Here is a 25,290-nt window from a genome sequence, read left to right on the forward strand (position 1 = left end):
TATTAATGTTGTTTAAAAAAAAACACTTATATAACTATTACCATACAATTCATTCATTCAGATTAATGGCTACCAACAGTGCCAAACTAGCACAGATGATTTCGCCAATGTCACGTAGAATGGAGAAGACACGAAGGAGATTAATCGGTAACCATACAATTCGTATAATATTGGAAATAAATCGACTGTCCCTACGTATAATATCGAAATTGAAAAAAGGCACTTTACATTTTTTACGCTGAATGATTTGTTAAGTATCGATATTGAGTATAAGCTGATGAAAAATGTGATTTTATGTGTATTTTATAGCATTTTCTCTTTTTTCTTTAAAAAAAATATACATAAAAACTAGTTTTTTCATGCAATAAAAAAATAGAAAATTTTCAGTTTCGATACTGTACGTAGGGACAATCGAAATACTTCAATACGGCTGAGGCTTCACTCGGTGAGGCTACAATATGATGATAGTACAATACCCTCACAGAAAATCAACAACATGACTAGAGCATGGCTGGAACATTCGTAACAATGATTGTAACTATCAGTAAAACCCTTCCACTCTCCTTTATCCCTTTAGCTACCAACCATTTGCTACCTCTGGGGGAGAAAGTATTTAGGGGCGTCTAAAATCACTTAACATCAGATACACCGCCTGCCTTAATGTTGCAACAAAAACAAAAACATGCCATTTTTTCGTTCAGAAGAATAAATTTTTATGAGAGACGATTCATACTCGTATACCTGTAGTTTCTTTATTAGTTGTACGAAGCTACCGGAGACAATGCATTATTCATTCTTATACTATTGTCAATGTTTATCTACAGTGTTAAACATCTGGAATGGATAAGAAATATTTTGTAAAAGGTGTAATTACTGATGTGCTGTACAATGTTTTTTTTTTTTTTATACAGACTATAAAAGCAATTTAAACATAAAGCAGTAATTTTATTGAATACCTAAATTTCGTGTAATACTAGATGTCCCTCGTGGTTTTATTTCCCGTCTATTTTTATTGTTGTCAGGTAAATTGCTCTTTATGTAAGGGCTTGTTTTACCGGCTGTCGTTAAAGCTGTATGGCGTATGACGGTATCCAACAGATAAAATTTTACTATCAATATTTTTTTCACCATCGAATTCCACTTTATAACATGTAATAACGTGGAATTAGGAATTTTATTTGCTATCTGTGAATTTAAAACTTAAGATAATTAATTGAGGTGAAAGACTTAAAAAATTGCAACATAATATATGTATTTTTTAGACACACATTTTCCAAATACTATGTGTAGTACTGATCTATACTTGTGTGGTAGCATTTAGCCTGTAACATTCCACCGTTGAGCATAGCCTCTTTCTCCGTGTAGGAGAAGGATTGGATTTTAATCCACCACGCTGCTCCACTGCGCGTAGGCGGATATGTCCCCTACTATGAGTAACGATCTCTATCAGGTATTTATGATAACAACCGGGACCGACGGCTTAACGTGCTCTACGAGGCACAGTAGGTCCACAAGAACAAACATCCAAACTGGAAAGAATTATTTGTACAAATACAAATATCCATCCCGAGCGGGTATCGAACCCGCAAACCGTCAGTATTTTAGGCGACTACTCGCACCACTACACCAGAGCGGTTGTTAACTTTTCTCATCAACGTTTCTTTACTATTTCCCCTAACTACTTATAATGAAAACAGTTCATACCCGTTTAGTCTGTACCTGTTATCGTCAAAAATTGAGAATCATTTTTGAATTGAGAATCAGTTTCAAACTTCGTGTTAACGCCGTTCAAATATAAAAATAACTTTAAAAAGAGAAAATAAATTGTATTGTGTTAATTACGTTAAATCGTTATAGATTATAACAAAGTGAAATTATTCTTAAAAATTATTTAAAATATATTATAACAAAATTAACCCGAATCCACCAACCGGATTACTAAATTTATATACTTATTTAATTTTAAATTTTAATTAAGACGTTATAGAAAAATTAGAAAATGAATAAGTTAGGTTAGGTTAGAACATTACATATTATGAGTACTTATTTGAGTTAATAAGCCATAGTGCCCTTGATTTCTATCGACTAGGCAGCAGCGGTAATTTATTTGTCGGATGAAAAAATTATAACGCATTATGAATATAAATAACTTTAAAGTGATTACTATTTTTTCTTATTTTTTTCAAAATAGGAACTTTGTTCCTTCTCTGGAGAGAGCAGAAACAAGATAAAGAAGCGGACAATTGAGACGGTTCTAATAATTTGTCTAAATATTACCAGTAGTTTGGGAGACATGAGAGAACAGATGAACATACATACATACCCACTGTTAAAAATATAACCCTCTTTTTTTAACCTTCTTTTTTTCGTAATAGGGTAAAAAAGGCTGAAAGGTGCAATTTCCTATCCCAATGATCTCTAGAGTCACGTAAGTTAGTATAATTATTACATTGGTTGATCAACTGTATATAAATACTATTAATACTTAACAAGAAAAAAAAAACCTAAGTACCCATTATCTGCCGTCGGAACCGGAACCACCCTTTTAAATAGCAACCACCAATCTTAGCATAAAAAAAACCTTCGAACCATACCGAACGAAACTAAACTCGGACGATCGTCGACGTTTTGTTTCGTTTCGACAAATCAGTCTGCGCAGAGCGTTCGTAGAGGGAGGTTGTGATCGCACACTCCCAACTACTACTACTCACGATCGCGTCTTTAAAGTTAACTTACCAAAATTGATATTATAAACAAATAATTATCTACCTCATTAAAAGTGACATTAATAAGGTGTTGTGAAAGAAGAATAGTTTTTAGTGACAATAAAAAATAAATGAAACATACGTGATGGGTAAGATTAAAAATATTTTATGTTATTTTTGACAGCTGACAACTTTATTCTTAATTATTAAATTGATATTTTTACTTTAACCGCAACTAGACATCAAATTTAAATTTTATTTATATATTAAAATTAAATGTTTACATTTGACAATAATACGGTTTGACGAAAATAATAATCACATAACGTAGACAATCTTTTATAATAAATTTACAATTTATTATAATAAAAAATAATATATAGAATAATGTAATGAAAACATTGCTGTATTTTATTTTCATTGTATAACAGCATTACAGCAACAATAAAAACTACTTGTACTTTAAATACAATTTATTAATTTGCAACAATTATAAAATAGCTAGGTATAAGAATTTTGTTATATGCATATATTAACTATTTTTTTTAAATATTTAGTCAATATACTGATTTCCGCAAATTTGGTTTCTTGTACTTACACGTAGAAACCTAAACCTACTTTGTTTCAATCTTACTTAATTCTTTCATTCATAAACTTCAAATTTAATCGTTAATGACAATTTCAACTTTCATCTACTTTTATGCAACAATTTGTTGACCCATTCGCTTCGGGACGATATTGGGACGATATACAGTCGATACTGATGCTCCAATTTAGTTCACGCGAAATAAATCTGATTTATTAATGATTATTTTATAACATTTTACTACATTCCGTTACTATAAAGTAAAAATAAGATGCAATATTAGGTACTTAAACGTTAAAAAAAATTACTAATAAAAAAAACAATCGCTACAAAGTTTACGTGCACTCTGTTTTTCGCAATGAATTAAGTAAGACTGCTCAATATGTAAGCTGTTTTCTACTTTGAACTACATAAATGGTCTAAAGTAATATTAGCAACACGAAATCAATACCGAATAGCTGAGGTACATTTACTTTATCATGCAGACGAACTGCGGATAATTTATAAAAAATATTATTATTATTTTGTAGTAAGTACCTACTTAGTATTGAAATATGTATCTACTCATTAAAATCGTCATTTTAATAGAAACAAAACATAACACTTATTTAAATATAATAAAAAGTGACGCAACAACGCCTCTAAAACGCCGGAACTAGCTTCAACATGTCGCAACAAGCATACCGAAATACCGGATTAAAAATATATACATTACTCGATCTCCTAAATTCTGACCTTGATATGCATTTGTGAGTACTCTGATAGATTTTTAAACTGTAATTCAAATACTGCAGTTCATTAAGTTCTCGCTTGCAAAATGTATGAGGTACTTTCACAGTATCGTAATAATGCAAAGAGACTTGAAGAGATTAAAACATAATAGTGCGGAGGTGGGCGCGTGGGAACGCTCCCAGCGTTCACGTGCCCAACACATCAGTTCACCATACTAAATCTACCATTAATATGCTAGATTTAGATAAACTTCTCGTTAAAATTTACAGTTAAAGAAGTCATTAACTTCTAGCGAAACGCTGTAACTGTGGCGTTAAATCTATAATAATTATAATAATAAAGGCCAAAGGTCAGTTTTGATGCTATGAGAATGCAAATTCTATTTTTTGTTTTACCACAGATTACATTAAGTAAGTACATACATCAAGCGGACATCAAAATATAACAAATCTTACTAAAAAATACGAAAAAAAGTTAATGTTGATATGATTATAACTATTCATACAGTCTCGTAAGATTTTGAAACGAAAGGAAATATCGCAAATTTTTTTATGATTTCAAATTTAATTATATCTCATGCTGTATCTTGAAAAATTTAGTCCCTTTTACTTCAAGTAATTCTATTTTCCTTAATGATTGTTGTAATAATAATTTAAAACCTGTTTAATGTACATCATTTGTTTATTAAAATGTTTGTACTATTATATAATAGATACTATTAGATTAATTACAGTCATTTAATTGACTCGTTATTTAATCATATTTCCGCAGCCAAAAATCGCTGTATGAATCTCTTTTTTTTATTTTTTTATTTAGACATCTATAATCTTGTAATCTCGTGTAAAAACTGCTTAAGTCTCGTGCAATCTCGTTCCTGTTCACGAAATAGCATTCCCTGATAAAGGATGATATGTCAAAATTAACTGGTAAACGATATAAATATAAACAAACAAGAGTATTACGCCGAGTTGCACGAAACAAAATTAAAATTTAAGTAGAGATTAAACTAATTTAATCACAAGAATTTCATACAATTCTTGCAATTAAATTAGTTTAATCACTACTTAAATTTTAATTTCTTTTCGTGCAACTCGGCGTTAGACCCATAGATTTATACACTTACTAGCTATGCCCGCGGCTTCGCCCGCGTTGAAATTAGTGTGTTACAAAGTTTTCCCGGCAAAGTTCCAGTGAAACTCTCATCAAAATAGGCTTAGCCGTTCCGTAAATCTTCCTCTTGTCAATGGTGGAGCTCTCTCTCCAATGGTAAAACCGCATGAAAATCCGTTTAGTAAATTTTGAACATACACTTCTAGGGACTTCGTTTTATAATACACTAACTGTTGCCCGCGACTACGTCCGCGTGGTTATGAAGATATGCATTACTATTAAGATCATCATTATCATCATCATTACAGCCTATACAGTCCACTGCTGGACATAGACCTCCACAAGTTTACGCCAAAAATAACGTGAACTCATATGTTTTGCCCATAGTCACCACGCTGGGCAGGCGGGTTGGTGACCGCAGGGCTGGCTTTGTCGCACCGAAGACACTGCTGCCCGTTTTCGGCATGTGTATTTCAAAGCCAGCAGTTGGATGGTTATCCCGCCACCGGTCGGCTTTTTAAATTCCAAGGTGGTAGCGGAACTGTGTTATCCCTTAGTCGCCTCTTACGACACCCACGGGAAGAGAGGGGGTGGCTATATTCTTTAGTACCGTAGCCACACAGTATTAAGATGTTAAACGCAAATTATTTTTTTATGTCAGTCACTTGAAATGCTTATCACACTGAGTAACTTTTTAAAAGGCACAATTTAGTATAATTTAATAGTTATTTTTATAAAACCTCTATAAACACCACATTTTTAGTTTTATTTTCAGGCTTTATATGTTTCATACAAACTATCAACCCCAATGAAACCCCCTTAGCGGTGGAATATCGTAAAATTCGTTCTTAGCGGACGTCTGCTAACTACAATCTACCTCCCTGCCAAATTTTATCTTTGTCCAACCTGGATGGATAGACCATCCAGCGGTTTTTGAGTTCTCGTTATGAGTGAGTTAGTGACCTTTCTCTTTTATATATATAGATTACGATGCATTTTTTGGATACCTCCTCACCATCTATAGAGCATAATATTTTAAATTTCAAGTCTCTTACTTCAAAAACATAAGACTTTCATACAAACTTCCGACCCCCGTTTTATCCCCTTAGGGGTCGAGTTTCGTTAAATCAGTTCTTAGCGGATGTCTACGCCCTATAAGGAGCCTATTTGTCAAATTTCAAGTTTGTAGCTGTTATAGTTTCGGAGGTTCGTGATGAGGGAGTCAACCTACCATCCCCCGTTTTAACACCAAAAAGGAATTGATTTCTAAAGATACATTATTTGGACACCTTCTCACCATCTATAGAGCATACATTTTAAATTTCAAGACTCTTACTTCAAAAACATAGGACTTTCATACAAACTTGCAGCCCCCGTTTTATCCCCTTAGGGGTCGAGTTTCGTAAAATCCGTTCTTAGCGGATGTCTACGTCCTATAAGGAGCCTTCCTGCCAAATTTCAAGTTTGTAGGTGTTATAGTTTCGGAGATTTCGTGATGAGTGAGTGACCTTTCGCTTTTATATATATTATTATAGATTATAGATTATAGATTATAGATATACTAGATTAGACGTTTCCCCTAACGTACGAGTTCTGTCAAGTTATGAATGACAAAATTAACATGCAAATGATATACCTATATAGGTACATTTTTTATATATTTGCTGATATTACATATATTTTTGTGTGTTAACATCGGGATCTAAAAGAGAAAATTGAAAAAAAAAAACTATATTATATTCTTGTCTTTAAACAGTTAACTATCACAAATATTCTATTAAAAATAAGTAATAATAAGCACGCATAGGCGTAATGACATTGCAGAATAAAAAGGTTTCTAATTCGCTCTGGGAAACGTGTTACTCAAAAACAACTATGAAACATATTACTTAAAAAAAGAATATAATGCATGTAATTAAAAATAATTTAGGTATCTAAAATAAACCGTATACAAATAAAATTCTATTTCTTAAATAAGACAAAAATTAATTAAATTATCAAATAATTCTAAGAAGGAATAAAGAACCTTTTCAAATAATAGGTACATTTATAATCTATGTCTATACCAATAAATAAAATCGAAGTGTCTGTTTGGCTTTTTACTAAATGCATATGGATGTATACAAGGTAAATATACCAAAATAACATTTTTTACAATTTTTGCCTGTCTGTCGTGTCTGTTTATTCCAGTTAATCTCTGAAACGGCTGGACCGATTTTGACGGGACTTTCGTTGGCAGATAGCTGATGTAGTAAGGAGTAATTTAGGCTACTTTTATTTTAGTAATTTATTTATTTTATTCCACTGCGAACTGAACAATAACTTTTTTGTTAAATTCCGCGCGGACTAAGTCGCGGGCACAGCTAGTGTGTAATGAAAACGTTCTGCATTTATAAGAGCCAAATTTATACTGCTTTTCTAACAAATAAAATAGTTAAAAATACTAGAATATAAATATTTTTTTAATTATCAATGACAAATAAATGCACTCCAGAATATAATCATATTTGTAAAGCTACATTATGAATAACAATGTGGGATATTGAAATGTGTAGTTCGTCGCGTAGGCCTGTGTTCGTCTGAACGAGTCGGCAATAGTGCCTAGTTAGTGGTTCCGGATACGAATCGGACGTGTCGGATGTCGGCATGAGTCACGCGGCGCCCACGCTGGGCTGAGCGCGCCCACCGGCGCCCAGCCCGCGCAAATCCCGCGCTGTATCGATTGTTCTATGATAATATCGATTTATTTTGATTTAATTGAGAACTTTGAAATCAATACGATATTTAAATATTAAATTAACTTGACTTTCTTCTGTCGCCAAATTTTTATTAACGTCTAAGTAGATACAAGCTAAGCGTCAAGCAATATATCTCAAGACAACAAATATAGTATTCTCAAGTCCGGATCACGTCACTGTTTTCAAAATTAAATATAGTTACACGCTGTACTCCGTTGCCGCGACAGATATAGCCGGTGTCTGCGGCGCGTCTAGGCTATTTAGGTTTTGGCATTGGGCATTTGCAGTGTCGTGGGAAACTGAGTTGAACGACTGCGGCGACAATGCGGTGGCCTGCGATGGATTGCAGGCCGCGACTCGAGACCAGTCGTTCACCGGCGCTGGCGCACCGACCGCGCCGCCCACCTGCGACCTGCTCTTTACCACTGCCCCATAACTATGCGAATTTGAGTATAAACGAATTACGGCATTTTTTAACTGGATCTGAATCGCTCTATAATATAATTATACTACGTTACACTTAAGTTTAAGTAGTTAACAGTTGTTTAAAAATGCTATGGAACAGGTGTCAAATTTTTAATGTATATTGGTATTGTAATTGTAATTAATAGCACATATGCTAGTCCATAGTTGATAATAATCTATATAATAAATAACAAGCAGTTTAATTTTTCTGCGAAAACCCTATCTATCACCTTTGATTTTTAAATAAAAAATGAAATTAAAATAAAAACTATGAATTTTCACGCGATACGTAATGTACGTGTATCACACCTAAAGAACCTCTCCTTGAAGCCTTTAACCTTGTATAACTACATATTATCTTAACGTAATGACTTCCAAGAGGTTACGTAAAAATTTTCGTGCTAGTCTAGCTTCAAAAGTTACTGAAAAAGCTAGTAATGTGTTTATCGATGTCGCTGCCGTCGAGGGTGGCGGTCGATAACTCGATAGGCCTGGACGCGTGCCAGCTAGCCGCCGCTGTCGCCGGCCCGCGGCTGCCTCGACGCGACATTAATCCACCCTCGTAAAGCTTAAGTGCCGGTTCACATACTATTTGTCACGCCGCAAAAAACAAATAGGAATATTAAATTAGAATAAAACATCTTAAGAATATACTTTAAATATATTATTTTACTTATATTTTTATACATATTTACTAAAAACTTTAATTCCTAACGTGAAGAAAATGTACGCAACGTCTACTGCAATCTACTTTATAATAAATGTGTATTTTTTACAATATCTTATTTCCATAGTTTATATTGATTGCAAAAAGCGATACGTCCTTTGCAAGGGATTAAAGTAGAGTATACCGTTTTGCAAATAATTTACTCAGAAGACAGGTAACCGAGACTTAGACTTAGTTATCTGTATCTGGATTTTTTTAGATTGACTCATTTTTGCCTACTTATTTTCAAGTTACAAAATACCCTTGTGATGAATAATTAGGCACATTGTTTGTTTTGTTTTCCGATAGAAGAATAACCTAAATTTCATAATATCTAAAATTAGCTAGATATAATCGCTACACAAAAGCTAATAACGCTTTCTGTATCAACATTTTCGCCTATAATCGATTTCAACGCTGACGGAGCTTCTATTTTTAATTATAATTGTTATTGCATACACATACGAGTATATATCAGTACCTAGCAACCTAGACCGAGGAATTTTTAAAACATACATTATACATGTAAATAGGTACACGTAAAAATAATGTTGTGAATTTATAATTATTTTTTCGTTATTCCACACATTTATTGTAAAACAACATGACATTAATATGTCCACGCAAGTTTCTCATTATATTTATAAAAGTACTAGCTGTGCACGCGACTTCGTCCGCGTGGGATTTAACAGAAAAGTTATTGTTCAATTAGCAGAGTTACAAATTAAATACATTTGTAAAATAAAAGTAGGCTAAGGTACTCTTTACTCCATCAACTATCTGCCAGTGAAAGTCCCGTCAAATTTGGTCCAGCTTTTTCAGAGATTAGCCGGAACAAACAGACAGACAAAAATTCTAACCAATGCTATTTTGATATATGTGCCGTGTCCGTGTCCATATGCATTTAGTAATAAGCTATTATTTTAATATTACAAACAAACACTCCCATTTTATTTATTTGTATAGATAATATAAAATCAAGTTAAATTACTATTTGTTTAAAACGGTAAACTCAGGACTCGTTTAAAAATATATATTTTTTGTTAGTTTGTTAATCGAACATTTGTTAGACAAGAAACGTAAAGGACAAAAGGATCACATAGTATTGATCTTCTAGACATAAATGTCTCGTCTAATCTGAACTTCGGACAATGCATAGAATCCAAGGCAAAAACTGCTGGTAAGAAACTTGGTATCCTGAATAAAGTCAGGCAGTACTTAACACCGGAACAACTTCTTACTCTGTACCAAGCACAAGTTCGATCGTGCATGGAGTAATGCAGCCATTTATGGGTAGAGACTAGACTTCAAAGTCTGGAACATCGGCACAAGGTTGCCTGTCTGTCGGTATTTTATGGGATATATTTCGGAGAGTGCGCTCAAGACCTATACAATTTGGTTCCGCTAATACCTCTCTACCACCGAACCGCAAGGCATCGCATGAATCTGCACCGCTACGTGGTTGAAATCCCAGGATCTCGCACTAAGCGCTTTGCTTCCTCGTTCCTAAAACCACTGCAAACATTTGGAATGCCCTTGGCTTCCGTTTTTCCAACTAACTATAACTTGGGTATCTTTAAATCAATAGTGAACAGGCATCTTCTAGGCAAGCGCGCACCATCTTAGGCTGCATCTTCACTTACCATCAGGTGAGATTGCAGTCAAGCGCTAGTCTATATATTAAAAAAAAAGCCTTTAGTTGAAAAAAAAATGGCAAATAATACCAGGAATGGCTAATACAAAAATAAAAATGTAATGAATGTAACGTAAAGTCCTTGTACAGTGACTACATTCGTCGTTTGACGTAATATGGAATTATTTATTTACCTCCTATAATCTTTCCCATTATTATATTCATTGAAGTGTGGTTAGTTTGTTCATTCAGTATTTGCTTATGTTGGACCTACATTTAATCAAGGATGTAGGTTAAGAGCGTAAAAACATTCAATATGTACAGTTTTAAATTTAGATATAATATTATAAAGACATTAATCTAGTACGATTCTTCCTGTTAACACAGTTTACATTATTTTATTTGCAACTATTGACTGGAAGTGCTAAAATGTCTGTATATAAGTGTATGAATCAAGGTATCATTTTTCAGATGAGCGGCAAGCGCACACGAAGTTATAGATGCGCAGTGCACCAGAGAGATAGAGAAGTCAGTTCGGAAAACGACTTCCATCTTCTTTTAGAAGATCCCACACTTTTTGCAAGGTGAGTCCAGAAATAATAGTATCATTGATTGAATTTACCAATGACGGACGCCGCATTTCCAAGTTCCAACATCTTATCACCTATGATTACAGTTAACTTCCTCGGTAGATCGACACATAATTATAGTCTATGGGTTTTCTTTATTTATACAAAATACTCACCGAAAAGTTTTTATACGTTGGTCAGATACGCCGTGATTCTCATTGACGTCAACTTAAAACTAATTACAATGTTTGATGCATAAAATTTCCAGTGAAACATGAAATAACAATTAAATTATATCAACAAAATTATTAGTGTTTCCGTTTTCTGAATTAACTCATGTTTCGATTGACGTTCCTATAAAAATTTTATGTCGATTTATCATGTCAACCTGACGTGTAATGTGCTCGTGTAATAAAACGGTTAATAAATTACTGCACCAGTAAACCAAAAATAAAGTAAATGTAAGAATTTTATTTTATTCTACTCATTTAGTTGTTTGATATTATGTTGAACATATATTTCTACGTAATGAACAACTGAGTTTAATACTTTTCCTATATTAATAATATTTTGAAATATTATACATAATTATGTATACTCGAACGTTATTAAAAAAAATTTATATGACATTGTAACGCTGACGACGCGTTAGCGCAGCGATCATAGCAGTGGCTGTTCCGCTGGCGGTCGCGAATTCGATCCTCGCACATGAGAAGCACTTGTATTGGCCATACAGGTGTTTGCTGTGGTCTGGATGCTTGTGCAATCCTTGTGGGTCTCCCCACCGTGCCTCGGAGAGCACGTTAAGCCGTCGGTCCCGGTTGTTATCATGTACACCTGATAGCGATCGTTATTCATAGTAGGTAATATATCGCCAACCAGCATTGGAACAGCGTGGTGGATTAAGCTATGATCTTTCTCCTACATGGGGAAAGAGGTATATGCCCATTAGTAGGCTATTACAGGCTGAAGCGATGTTTATCGTGGCCTGGGCGTTTGTGCTTGTGTATTGTGTGTGTTTCCGGACGGAGAAAATCCTAACAGGATATGTTTAGTGTGAAGCGCTTATTTATTTTATATTTACTCAACAATTATATCTAAGCGAATTGTAATGAATTTTTAATATTTTGTATTTTTAAGGAAACAACAGCCGTAAATGTCTCAATATAATGTTTCTAATAGTAAATCCTGTGACTTTACTAAGATTGCAATTTTCATTAAAATTGCTTAAGTAATGTAATAGTTGTCGTGTTTTCTTTAGAAACTCATCTGTATACGTTTAAAAAGTTACCCAACCCAGTCTTTATGAAGAGTACCAACAAACAAATTTACTTTATACCAATAAATGATGACGTATGTTTTAGAATCGTTTTTTTTTTTAATTTAGGATGGTGCACCTCGTAGCCATGGAGGTGCTCCCGGAGGAGCGGGACCGCAAATACTACCAGGAACGATACACGTGCTGTCCGCCGCCCCTTTTCATCATCTGCGTCACATTACTAGAGGTATGCCACATACAACCCTATGGTTCTTCTAAACATCCGTAATTTTTTTTTTTTATGTCACTAGATCGGCAAACAAGCGTACGGCTCACCTGATGGTAAGCGATTACCGTAGCTTATAGACACCTGCAACACCAGAAGCATCGCAATCGCGTTGCCGACCCAATCCCCAATCCCCCCACGAGCGTTTATACGTTCAAAAGAAATCTGATCATTTTAATTATGCACAGTTGTTATGAATATGAATTTTATTTGCCGTTAGGGGAACTAGAAAATCGGTGCATCACTTTCTACGCGGCTAACACCGCCGTTCGATCCCCGCTCCAGTTACCTCGGTTAATTAAAAAGTGTAATTGTGGATTTCACATCCGTGCAAACAAGCGGTTTACGTGAATCATAACATAACAGTTGGCCGTACCGTTCGGCGTGTGCGGCCCACGGACCTCGTCACACATTGATTCATTCCGAATACACGATTTCTGCAAGGTGCACCGAGCGCGAGATAAGTCACATAGACTGCGCGGATGGTTTTTCCTTTATGAATAACGATTCCTATTCTATTTCGTCACTAAACACTATTTAATTTTTTTATATTTGCATTAAATAATTCCGTCATATGGATATTTCATTGTTTCATCCGTGTGTCATTACACGCATCCGTGAAAATCAGATAAAGCTTCCCTCACCGTTAGAAACTTTCATCTGATAATAAAGAAGTAGAAATTTCACTAGATTGCTTTTTGCGTGTTTAACGCATATTTCTCATAACGTTAATTACACTTTTATGGTGAAGGAGAATATTATGAAGTAACCCTTTTTTAATTGATACAATATTTTTCTTTTACTCGATTTTATGTCGTAGGAAAGTATAAATGTAACAAAAAAAAAAAATATTTTCATTAATATACACATTTGAACTATTAGCTGTAAAAGAAGACTCAGATGTTTTGGAATTTATTTTTAAAAAAAATTAGATTATAGCAAATTTTGTCTCATGTCTGAAAATGAATTTTTCGTATAATTTCGTTCAATTCAATTAATCGGAAAAAATTTTTTCGTATAATTTGCAGCAACTATTAACCATTAGTGGCCATTGCCACTAAATGCACTAATGCATAGGAGGTGACCCGCGACTTTAGTTTCATGCACTGCGCTGTTAACAAACGTATAATACATTTTCACTAACAATTGAAAATCGCTCTCCTGTAAAGTTTCAAGACGTCGTAAGAGTTAACCCCTTTTTTTATACAGCTAGATCGACAAAGAAGTCTTCGACTAGTCGTATAGCTTAAAGACCTGCAACATTAGAAGCATTGCAAGCGCGTTGCCAGCCCTACCCTCGACCCTCCTAAGGAGCTCTGGCCACCTTACTCATATATACACAACACTGATTAATAGCAGTATTATTTAGTTGTGACATTCTGCAAGGTCGAGGCACTTCCCCAATCGGGCTGCTTCACATTTTGAGCAGGATACCCTTCCTCAGTTCTTCAATTGTCAGTTGTAGCAATCAAAGTAGCTAAGTTATCGTTGACCGTCTCGTGTAGCTGGGAGTGTTCGCGTGGTACGCGTGGGGCGCGGGCGGGGTGGCGGCGGCGGCGGGCCCGGTGCCCGTGGACTCGCCGCTCGTGTACCGGCCCGACCGGCGCCGCGAGCTGTGGCGCTTCCTCACCTACAGCGTGGTGCACGCGGGCTGGCTGCACCTCGCCTTCAACCTCCTCGTGCAGTTGGCGGTGAGTTCTTTTTTTTAAAGATATTTTATTTGTTTTTTCGAATCGTCTCTCTTTGATCTAACTTGCAAATGTCCATCGTGATGGTAGACATTTAACATCAGGTGGATTTTTTAAATCTATTTTGACGTATCGCAATTTTTATTTAGAAGCTAAAGAGCTAAGAATTACGTTTGCGACAGACAGAAGATCGGAAAAAAAACCGAAATACTTTAAAACTAACTTTATTAATATTTTAATTAAAACAATTTAATCCTATAAACGATGATTCCACTTCGATTTGGGAATATGGAATGATCGCTTTTATACAAATAATTATTAAAACTAAATCCGTGGGGACATTATGCCATTGCTGCATGAAATGCAACGTAGACAATCCCCATATCATAGCACTACGTAATTAGCTCCCATATATTTATTTATAATCTTTATTGTACACAACAAAAATCAAAACAATAACATATTACAAATAAGGAACAGTGTACAAAGGTCGTATCGCTAGCATAGCGATCTCTTCCAGACAACCTTTGAGCGTATAGGATACGGCATGTGTAAGCGGTAGGGAAGCGTACAAAGAGAAGTGACGAATAGTGTCACCTAGGACGATTTCAATTAGCGAGTAACGTCAGTTACGTACAAGGACGACACGGTATGACCGGGCGCGCAGGTGGGCCTGCCGCTGGAGATGGTGCACGGCGCGCTGCGCTGCGGCGCCGTGTACCTGGCGGGCGTGCTGGGCGGCTCGCTGGCGGCGTCCGTGCTGGACCCCGACGTGTGCCTGGCGGGCGCGTCGGGCGGCGTGTACGCGCTGCTGGCGGCGCACCTCGCCAACGCGCTGCTCAACTTCCACGCCATGCGCTACGGCGCCGTGAGGCTCGTGGCCGCGCTCGCGGTCGCCTCGTGCGACGTCGGCTTCGCGGTCCACGCGAGGTACACGAAGGTGAGATATTTTCGATACCGTTCTCTAGTTACGAGTAGTCTTTTTCTATAAAGGAGGTGTGTAGAGGTGAATTTATTGCATGACTTCATCGTCGGCGGATGCACAAGTCTCACAATTACATACAGTGTTCTGGTTTCGTTACGATATTTTCTTTCATGTTAACTACTAGAAGATTAGCCTGTTGGCGCAGTTTGTATTGACCCTGCTTTCTGCTCCGGGGGTTGTGGGTTCGATTCCTACCCCGAGTCTGGGTGTAATATATATTTATTTATGTATGTATTATTTATATGTAAGTTTATAAAAAAAAAAAAAATTAGCTATACCAGTCGTCTATTATCTATAACACAAGCATTAAGTTGCTTACTTTAGGAACAGATGACCGCGTGTGTATGTTGTAAAGAAAATTAAAAAATAATAATTAAGATCTAATTAAAAATATTGTCTTCTAATGTTTACGCGAATTTCATTTATTATAATGAAACGACTTTTTTGGATTTTTTCGCGGTTTATTAATTTTTTTTTACATGTCGGCACGGGTAGAGGAGGACGAGGACACGAAATGTCGGGAATGTAAAAAAAAACATAATAAACCGCGATAGAATCAAAATAACAAATGGCGGCGGTGCAGGAGGCGCCGCCGGTGTCGTACGCGGCGCACGTGGCGGGCGCGCTGGCGGGGCTCACCATCGGGCTGCTGGTGCTGAAGCACGCGCAGGCGCGCCTGTGGGAGCGCCTGCTGTGGTGGGCGGCGCTGGGCGCGTACGCCGCCTGCACGCTGTTCGCCGTGCTGTACAACGTGTGCGGCGCGCCGGCCGCCGAGCTGCACTACCTGCCGCCCGAGCCGCCCGACGCCTTCTGACCGACTCGCCCGCCCGGGGTCTACCCTCGTATCAGTGACGGTGGTGCACTACACATGCGCAGTGTCTGATAGCTCGTCCGAGGGAATCGCGTCCGGACGACGTTAATTAGTTAATAAGTTAAGAAGGTAGGTTAGTTTTGTATAAACCATCCATTAATCACACGTTTTTATTTTTATTTTTGTGGTGTAAGATTTTACTTCCCCCCTTACGCAAAAATCACATGTATTTTCTCGTACATCGAAATCGACATTTCAAAATACAGATATAATCTGATAGTCAGGCATCGAGATTACATTGTTTTTGGTTATTTTTGTTGTTGAGAAATCGTGCATTCAACGGACAGTAAATACATGTGATATCTCAACATAGCTTATAATATTCCCTCTCTATATCTCTATACCTCTATATATCTGCTCCCTTATATTTCATTATATTTTTCACCCCACCCCCCCTCGAGCTCCACGTGATTGCAGAACTAAGTTACCTACTTGATTTATGTACTTTATTAATTAATTAACGTTGTCCTAAAACCTATTATTTTGCATATATACTGGATCATTTTCATTAAACAAATACATTTGTACCCATATATTCCTTAACCCGAATTTCGTACCAGGCCGTTGAGTCAAGTAGGTCAGTAAGAGTCAGCAGTGTCCAACTCACAAAACCAAGTGCCGACGAGCGCCCATTTCGCACTGAACTGGTAATTTAGTTTCGTCGATAATGTAACTAAATTATTCTCAACTAAGTCACTAAGACGTGAGGGTATAGAAAAAAATCAACCAAACTAAATTACTTATCTACTTGATTTTTTTTTGTTCCAAAACGACTAAAAACAGCCTAGTACGAACTAGCCTTTAGGCTTTGACGAGCCGCTTTACCTTTCGCACTTAAGCTCCATGGAGCGACTTCGATCTACACTTTCGTACCGTACGTACATTGATTGTGTAGTGCAACTTGAGCTGTCACTACACAAAATCCCGAAATCAGACAGGCCTTGTAGACAGGTTTGAGTGAGATTTAAAATATATATTTAAAAAAAAACAACGAAAATGGCAGAGTCGTTAGACAGTGGTGTTAAAAATGTACCTAATGATATACGCAGACTAATGATTACGTACGATACGAAAGCTTACGTTGATTTTGCGAAATTACGCTTAAACAGTATCGAAGTTCGGTTATTTGCAGAGCAATCTCGGTCGTAAGTCGAAGCCCAACGTCACAGTCACGTAAGTGTGACAGACTCACAACACACCTAGTCAATTTACCTTAGTGTGATACGCGATAAGTAGCATTATTCGAGGAGGCCCGAAGGCTCATTGTCGACTGCCGACTTGCGCCCGTCTTAGTGAAGATTTATGAATCTTTGTTGCTATTATCGTATTCTCGACGTTTTCGAGTATTCGTACCATTATATTTTGAACTGTTATTCCCTAGCTAGGCCTCCTCGCGATACTTAATTGTTAAGTAGTCTTAATTGTATTGGATAGGTGAACTATTTTTGTACCTATTATCTGCGTCCGTAGTATTAGGTTGAAGGCGTTACCGCAACACAGTATATGTTCCGTGTGGACTGACAACTCGACCAAATGCCGTGTCTATTTAATTATAGGTGTTTTATACATACGTAGGTGAACATGATTTTTGTAATGATACCGTCGAAGGCATTTTGTTGAGCGTCAGCGTTGTTATTAGCACACCAAAGATTAGAATAAATCGTCCATACTTCGAGAGTAGAAAATTCTGTCTTTTATTAGAGTTCAATCGAAACTGATTTATATAAACGAAAATTTGCTTCAAATAATTGCTCATTAAATAAAAATGCTTACGAAATGTTAAAAACGTTTAAGTTGTAATGTGATTGCTCAATTGCAACGTTTATTGATTTGGTATTGTTATGCTCAAGAGTGAGTTCATATTTTGTGTTTGATCGTTACGTTCGCTGCGATGTCTGAACCACTGAAGTGAATTCGTCCAAGTGCAGTTTACTTTGCATACCTCTACGGTATATAGCTTCAATGTTTTAATACATGTTACTACTCACTAGTAAATAAATAATTTATATAATGTGCCTGATTCCTATTAATGTAAAAATTAATTGTATAATTTTAATATGGATCAAATAATGTCACGAACCGACTGAATTTTGTTTTTGTATAAATTATTACAGAGTGTTTTCATTTAATTTATTTTAAAATTATTTTAAGTGTGAATCGAGATAATTATAATTATGTGATTATATGAAGAAAATAAGATTGAATATGATTAAAAGTGATTGATAACTAATTCTGTACTTTTATTTTTCAACATCACACTACATATACACTAAGCCCTTTTTAAATGTTTGAGTAATAGTAATCTATACATATTATTATAATAAAATGGTAGGAAAGTCAAAACTGTACATTGAATATTTTTTTAAAAGAATACTTGGGGTGTGATCTACAATCGATACCGAAGCCAAAAATATAGTTTTTAGAATTTTTGTCTGTTTGTCTGTATGTATGTCCGGGATAAATTCAAAAAGTACCGCATGGATTTACTTCAAATTTGGCACGAATATTATTAAGAAGTCGGGTCAACATATAGGCTACATATTATCATGCTATCACCTACCGGGAACGAGCAGTGAACCTTTATTTCCTCAACACATTCTGTAACAACGTGTAATCTAACGACGCATATTTGAATGTTGTTGTTATTATGTTAATAACCATGCTATAAGCTAGCTTCATACTATAAATAAAGACATTCTATAGTATATTTAGTATTAGCATTGCACCCGTGCGAAGCTGGGGCGGGTCGCTAGTATTTTGAATAAAATTCCCTTTCATGAAAATAAAAACAAAACTTTATGTACTTTATTGGTAACAAACATAATACTGAATTACTAATTTGTAGTTTCTTATAAAATATATAAAAATCACTTGTGTGAATTTAATATTATAATTGAATCATTACAACAATAATATTAAATAAAATTATCAGCATCAAAAGCATTCTGTCATGTAAATTACATTTCCATTTTAATTCTTAACATAAGTATAATAAAACAAGTAAAAGTTAATTTAAACTAAAATTATAACAATTATTTAAAAAATTAAGAATATGTATTGTTTGAAATTTTTTAACAATAATTCACTCATTGAGTGTAAGGAGTTTATTATTATTATTTTTACACTCCAATAGAATAGGAATCCTATGTCAGGGGACCGGAAACAACACTCAATCCCATATAAGAATTTGTTTATGTGGGAATCGAACCCGTGACTGCTAGCATCAGTCATTTGCTCTAACCACTGTGCCAACACGTCAAAATCAGAATCTTATTTCCACTATAATACCGACAGTTAGCACTTTTACTTGCTTAGAATTTAAAAAGAAAAACTGTACATGAAATTATTATACATTTTACTAAATATTATCTGTTTGTACGCACCATAAAACATTGGAAGATTTTAATTACATTTGTCTTTTATAAGCTTAATATTTTTACCAAAAAGCATTAGAAACTCGCAACATTTAACATATGTATCTAAATAATTCAGTTTCAAGGTGTTTAGCACCCCCATACTTTAAGACTTAAATTTCACTTCTTTTAAAAATAAGTCCTAAACAATCCTACAGTAGCGCGTACCCACAAAGGAGTTTGTCTTTTTTGTAAGTCCTCGGTGCATTCAGAAGCATAGTTGTGAAGTCTTGAACACTCGTCATGCAGTCTTTCCTGTAAAGATATTAATGTATATAAATAAAATTTACAAACAGCATTGTATAATTCATTCAAAATTCGGTCTATAGTACTCGGATGTTCAATTACATTCAATATTAATCAGATCATGATAGGTCATTGTCAAAGCTTTTGAAAATGATAAGAAGTGCAAAAAACGAGTGTGCTTTATAACACTCGGCTGAAGTAAAAATTCTTTAATTGCCCCTACAGTAAATATACGAAATGTAACTCTCTCTCTTTCGGTCTTCACTAACTTATATCTCCCTTTCAACTTTCGTTCGCTTCACCCGATCACACTTTTCGTAACGCTCCAGTCACGCATTAACCAGCTTACTCCCCAAGTCAAGCGTGCCTTGAGAAGTTTTACTTCAAAAAAAATAGAAAATATTTTATTCAGATTGGGCACATCAGGGTATATCCTGCTCAAAATCTAGAGGAGTTCGTCTAGGTAAGTGGCTCAAACTTGCAGAAGATCACAGCTAAATAATACTGCTCAAGTACTGTTGTGTTCCTGTGGTGAGTACGGTGGCCAGAGCTCCTGGGGGGGGGGGGGGGGGGGGCTAACTTTTATACTTTTAATAAAAGATATATTTGCTGTGTGGTTACGGCATTAAAGAATATTATAGCCAACCCCTTTCTTCCCGTGGATGTCGTAAGAGGCGACTAAAGAATAAATAATATCATAAAACACTTCTCACCAATACCACTTGGAACTTAAAAAGCCGACCGATGGGGGGATAACCATCCAACTGCTGGCTTTGAAATACGCAGACTGAAGACGGGCAGCAGCGTCTTCGGTGCGACAAAGCCAGCCCTGCGGTCACCAACCCGCCTGCCCAGTGTGATGACTATGGGCAACACACTACGCCATTTTTGGTGCGAATTTGTTGAGGCCTATGTCCAGCAGTGGACTGCGATAGTCTGAAGTGATGAAGTGATAAAAGATACAATATAACGTTACCTGTAAATCATGAGATGAAGTAAATATAGCAGCCTGTGCTTCGAGGTCCCGACGCACGGAACGTTCCCCCAAGTTCGCGGAACCAACCACAGTCGCCCACGGAACACCGCTCCCGGGAGGGTAGTACCTGAAAACGTATATTATTTAAAACTAGATGATGTCATGTTACTTTTAAACTCACATGAGCACCATGAATACTTTTTATTCTACGAGATTTACCACGATCTTGTTTGGCTTTCTACTCCAGTTGTGGGTTCGATTCCCGTCCTGAGTCTGGGTGTAATATATGTGCTTATTCATATATGTAATATTTTTAAGTATTTTTATCAAAATATTATATATATATACTAGCTTTTACCCGCTGCTTTGCTTGCAATTTTTTTTAATAAAATTTATCCTATGTTACTTCCTAAACCTCCACGAATATGTGTACAAAGTTTCATAAAGATCGATTAAGTAGTTTTCGCGTGAAATCGTAACAAACAAACTTACATTCACATTTATAATATTAATTAGGGATAGCTATATTAGTCGACTTTATTAGTATGTAATATACACATAGCTATATTAGTCGACTTTTACCTATAACGCAGCATTTAGTTGTCTAGCTTACGAACAGACGACTGTAGGTGTCTATTGAAAATATTTATTTATTAATTAATTACACATAAAATTTGTTTCGTAATCCTTGAGTTTATTACTACACTGAAATTCTTCGTGTGACAGTCGACGCACACTTGACCAGTTATTAATGACGTAAGAAATATCTAAAAGTAAAAATTTTATAGCACTGAAGTAACATACATGTCTTATTTCAATGGAAATGTTTCACGGGAGACGCCTTTGTGTTTTGTTTCGGTTGTTTCCCGTGAGAAGACATTGTCTCGATATAATGGACACAACCTCATTCATACAATAAAAATTTAAAGTTTGACTCGTTGTCGCAATGGTCACAGTGTCAGACTGATACTAGCGGTCGCGGATTCAATATCTGGACATGCCAAATATTTGACCAAATATTTGATATTATGTGCAGTTTGACATTTATATACATTAATCTTAGAAAAAAAAACATCAGATTTTTTTCTAAGATCATTGTTTATATAGGCTTTAAAAATATTCTAGTTGTTTGGATGTCATTTGTGCCTGTTGGATGTGTTTTCTCCTAATGAGAGTCGTTTATTCTGTAATATTTATATTAAAAAAAACCTACCACAGTCCTTTTGCATGAAAAGTCCAGCCTGGTCTTTCATATTCCAACATCTGTACTCTACTCGTCTGATTATAATAATTAACTTTCTGCCAAAATCTGAAATCAAATAAAAAAGTTTGTAAGCATAATACATGGCTATTAGGATACAAAAAAAAAATCAAAATAAGTCAGAACATCCATATTTAAATAAGCATTCAATGTTAGAATTTCAAACAAGAAAACATATACTAGGTGTTTTGTTAAGTAAAACATAATTTTAAACTTACTGCCTGGCTATTAGTGAATATGCATGTGGTATGCCACCTGCTGGACCAGCAGCTCCCAGAAAACCATTAGCCTTAAAAATAAATAAATAAATACTTTTTATAAGATTAAAGAAAAATTAAGAACAAATCTAATAGAATTAGGTAACCATTTGTTTTGAATTATAAGAAACATTTTTAAATAATTTATTAAGGTTGTATTCTCAACCACCCTGAACAATCTCTACTGCATGTGTCTTTTGCATTCCACAAGACATTCTGACAAAATTATTTGTATCTAACTGACATAGCTAAACTAAGAAAACACAACAAACAGTTGAATTGAATAAGTTATATAAATAATATTTACATTTGGGTGTGCCATTAATAGGCTTATTGAAGCTTTACAATCTCTCAATAAAATATTTGCATATTTTTCTGTCAAATTAAAGTAACCAGTAGCTAAACGAAAAAAGGATCCCTCTGGCGCTGAAGATAAAATATTACAAGTCGCTTGTTCATCTTGATTTATGTTGAATTCACCCATTTGTATGAGAGGAAATATCCATGTATCTCTGTCTTTTGAACCTATAAGAAATAGTGAATAGCATAAATACCAAAAATTAGATATTTAATGATAAATAATTATTAACATCCATACTCACTTTCTTCATGTGATGTGAGCTTAGAAGTTTGCCGATACTTCCATTTTTCTATTAAGTCTTCTATATTTTTATTGACTTGCTTAGAAATAACTTCTTTTGACATGTTACCAGTTTTAGTGTTGGGATGGTCTCCATCTTGTTTACTACAATTTACTATTTCATCTAATAAAACAGACACAATATGTTCACCATTCAAAAGCAATTACCATATTACTAAGTTTATAGACTATCAATATGTTATCTTTCTAATACAAACTTAAAAAAGAACAATTTATTAAAAATAATACAAGAACTTACTATTTTCATACCTATTAGTTCACAGTAAAAATTTGCTAAGTCCTCATCTTCGATTTCAATATAACGATCCTGCCTTTGTTGGAAATAATCATTTGAACAGTTTGCTCCACTTAAAATGACTGAATCATCCGCAATATATAGTTTCATATGTTGAAGACCAACTATTTCATTATAGCGAGAGGGGAGAGCTTTAGACCATGCCCCATGCAGTCTCGGAGTTTGATACAAGGCCAAGTGACATTTATTAGATATACCATTAACAAACTGGCGAAATAATATTTGTGAGTTAACTTTGCCTCTAGTACCTCGTTGATAGTCTAGTAAAACATTAAAATTTAAATCTTTTCTATTTCTAACATTATGAACTGTAACTTCCAATAATTTTCTCTCTAAATCGCCTGTTCCAATGTATAAACTTGCTAATGAAATTCTACACTTCGCATTTTTAAATCTATCGTAAATTGTGTCATAAAATTTACTAGGGTCATTAATAACATTAATTTTCGATGCGTTGACAGGAAAACACGGTGATAAATTAAATATCCAATTAAAATGTTGTAACTCATTTGGTTTAAATCGAAATGACATTTTGAATTCATAGGACTTGATTTAACATTAATATCACAATTATAACTTTGAAGTTCTATAATCTTTTGTGTATAAATCAAGTGTATAAATCTGCACTCGAATAGCAGCCGATATTTATAAAAGCACTTTTTGACAGCTACGTCAAAAACATATGATTGTCAAATAAAAATATTTATAGTTATGTTGGATGTTAGCGAAGTAGATATTTTATTACAATTAAACCAAAAATAAAACCGAAAAATTTATAGTTACATTTATTTATATTTGTAATAGACAATATAAAAATATAACTATTTACTTGAAAGGTACGTAAAACTCTAATTCTAAATGTAGAATTAAAAAAATTAGGACCGTGCTTAAACATTTTTTTAAAATAAAATTATATAAACAACTTATGAAAACGAGTACAAAAATTTATTGATAACAGAGCAACACGGAGGGGAGTCGCCATAAGGTTTTTTTTACCGATACAAAATTGTCTGTCATTTTTTGCGGGAGGAAATCACACAGACGCACACTTTATCTAACTCCCACACAAAAATAATCGTGTCACTACGAAACTCGCACATACTAAATTAAAAACACACACATTTCTCACACACACATAGATACATTCTGTGTCATTACAGACTACAGTATAATGACATGCCGCAACTACACTGACTGACAAGTTGCTTACAGCCATGATTGTATCAACTGAAATTAGGATTTTAAAGTGATATAAAGATAAGGTGTTATTATAAAAATAGACTTTATTTAATATGTACTACAATAATTATCATATCAAAAATAAAGTAAATGCTTATATCATTTTAAAAACCAGTGACAGTTGTATCTATTACTAGTTTTTAAAATGGATTAGTTTTCTATAAATATGTCGAATACATTTTTGTGGGTTTCCTTTTTTCATTAAGAAAGAAATGCTTGTGCCGGTATATTTTTCCATTATTAATCTTGCCAGTTCCACATTTGAAAGTCAGAGGTATTGAAATAATTTGAGCAAAGGACACTATTTCTTGTGGGCGTTCAGGTTAGTTTGCTACTACAAATTTTTTTCCAGTATGCCTTAAATTTCGTTCTTTAGGAAACCTGCAAAAAATTAATATAAAACATTATGGTCGAAGAGAATGTGCTAATACTCTTTAGAATTGTATTATATTTAATTTAATGCAATTTTATTATTAAACTATGTGTATTAAAATTAAGCTCGCAATATTATATTATAAATAAATCAGAATCTCAAATACATCTCTCTCCTCCTTTGCCGTTTTTATCGATAACTATTTACAAACAAACCGGTAACAACACTATCGCTCGG

The 25,290-nt window shown here is 34.8% G+C and overlaps 2 protein-coding genes across 2 annotated transcripts; one reads left to right on the plus strand and one right to left on the minus strand.

Annotated features, from left to right (window-relative positions):
* Positions 1-11,146: 11,146 nt before the first annotated feature.
* On the plus strand, positions 11,147-16,275 carry LOC123657156 (rhomboid-related protein 1). The gene is made up of 5 exons (XM_045592734.1): positions 11,147-11,259; positions 12,632-12,749; positions 14,294-14,479; positions 15,144-15,416; positions 16,045-16,275. The coding sequence occupies exons 1-5, from the start codon at positions 11,147-11,149 to the stop codon at positions 16,273-16,275; spliced, it is 921 nt and encodes a 306-aa protein (XP_045448690.1).
* Positions 16,276-19,104: 2,829 nt separating this feature from the next.
* On the minus strand, positions 19,105-24,002 carry LOC123656946 (CDP-diacylglycerol--glycerol-3-phosphate 3-phosphatidyltransferase, mitochondrial). Its single transcript, XM_045592554.1, has 7 exons — positions 23,396-24,002; positions 23,088-23,249; positions 22,793-23,001; positions 22,447-22,517; positions 22,181-22,276; positions 20,968-21,094; positions 19,105-20,000 (listed from the first exon to the last, which is right to left on the minus strand). The coding sequence occupies exons 1-7, from the start codon at positions 23,970-23,972 to the stop codon at positions 19,875-19,877; spliced, it is 1,368 nt and encodes a 455-aa protein (XP_045448510.1). The 5' UTR covers positions 23,973-24,002; the 3' UTR covers positions 19,105-19,874.
* Between the last annotated feature and the right edge of the window lie 1,288 nt (positions 24,003-25,290).

The sequence above is a fragment of the Melitaea cinxia genome, chromosome 10 (assembly GCF_905220565.1).
Source record: "Melitaea cinxia chromosome 10, ilMelCinx1.1, whole genome shotgun sequence".
Classification (NCBI taxonomy): Eukaryota; Metazoa; Arthropoda; class Insecta; order Lepidoptera; family Nymphalidae; genus Melitaea; species Melitaea cinxia.

Coding starts and splice junctions, on each gene's coding strand:
- LOC123657156 (XM_045592734.1), top strand. CDS start 11,147: ATGAGCGGCAAGCGCACACGAAGTTATAGATGCGCAGTGCACCAGAGA. Junction 12,750..14,293: donor TCTGCGTCACATTACTAGAG/GTATGCCACATA, acceptor CGTCTCGTGTAG/CTGGGAGTGTTCGCGTGGTA. Junction 15,417..16,044: donor TCCACGCGAGGTACACGAAG/GTGAGATATTTT, acceptor GCGGCGGTGCAG/GAGGCGCCGCCGGTGTCGTA.
- LOC123656946 (XM_045592554.1), bottom strand. CDS start 23,972: ATGTCATTTCGATTTAAACCAAATGAGTTACAACATTTTAATTGGATA. Junction 23,250..23,395: donor TTTTTACTGTGAACTAATAG/GTATGAAAATAG, acceptor CTGTTTTATTAG/ATGAAATAGTAAATTGTAGT. Junction 21,095..22,180: donor TTTCATGCAAAAGGACTGTG/GTAGGTTTTTTT, acceptor ATACGTTTTCAG/GTACTACCCTCCCGGGAGCG.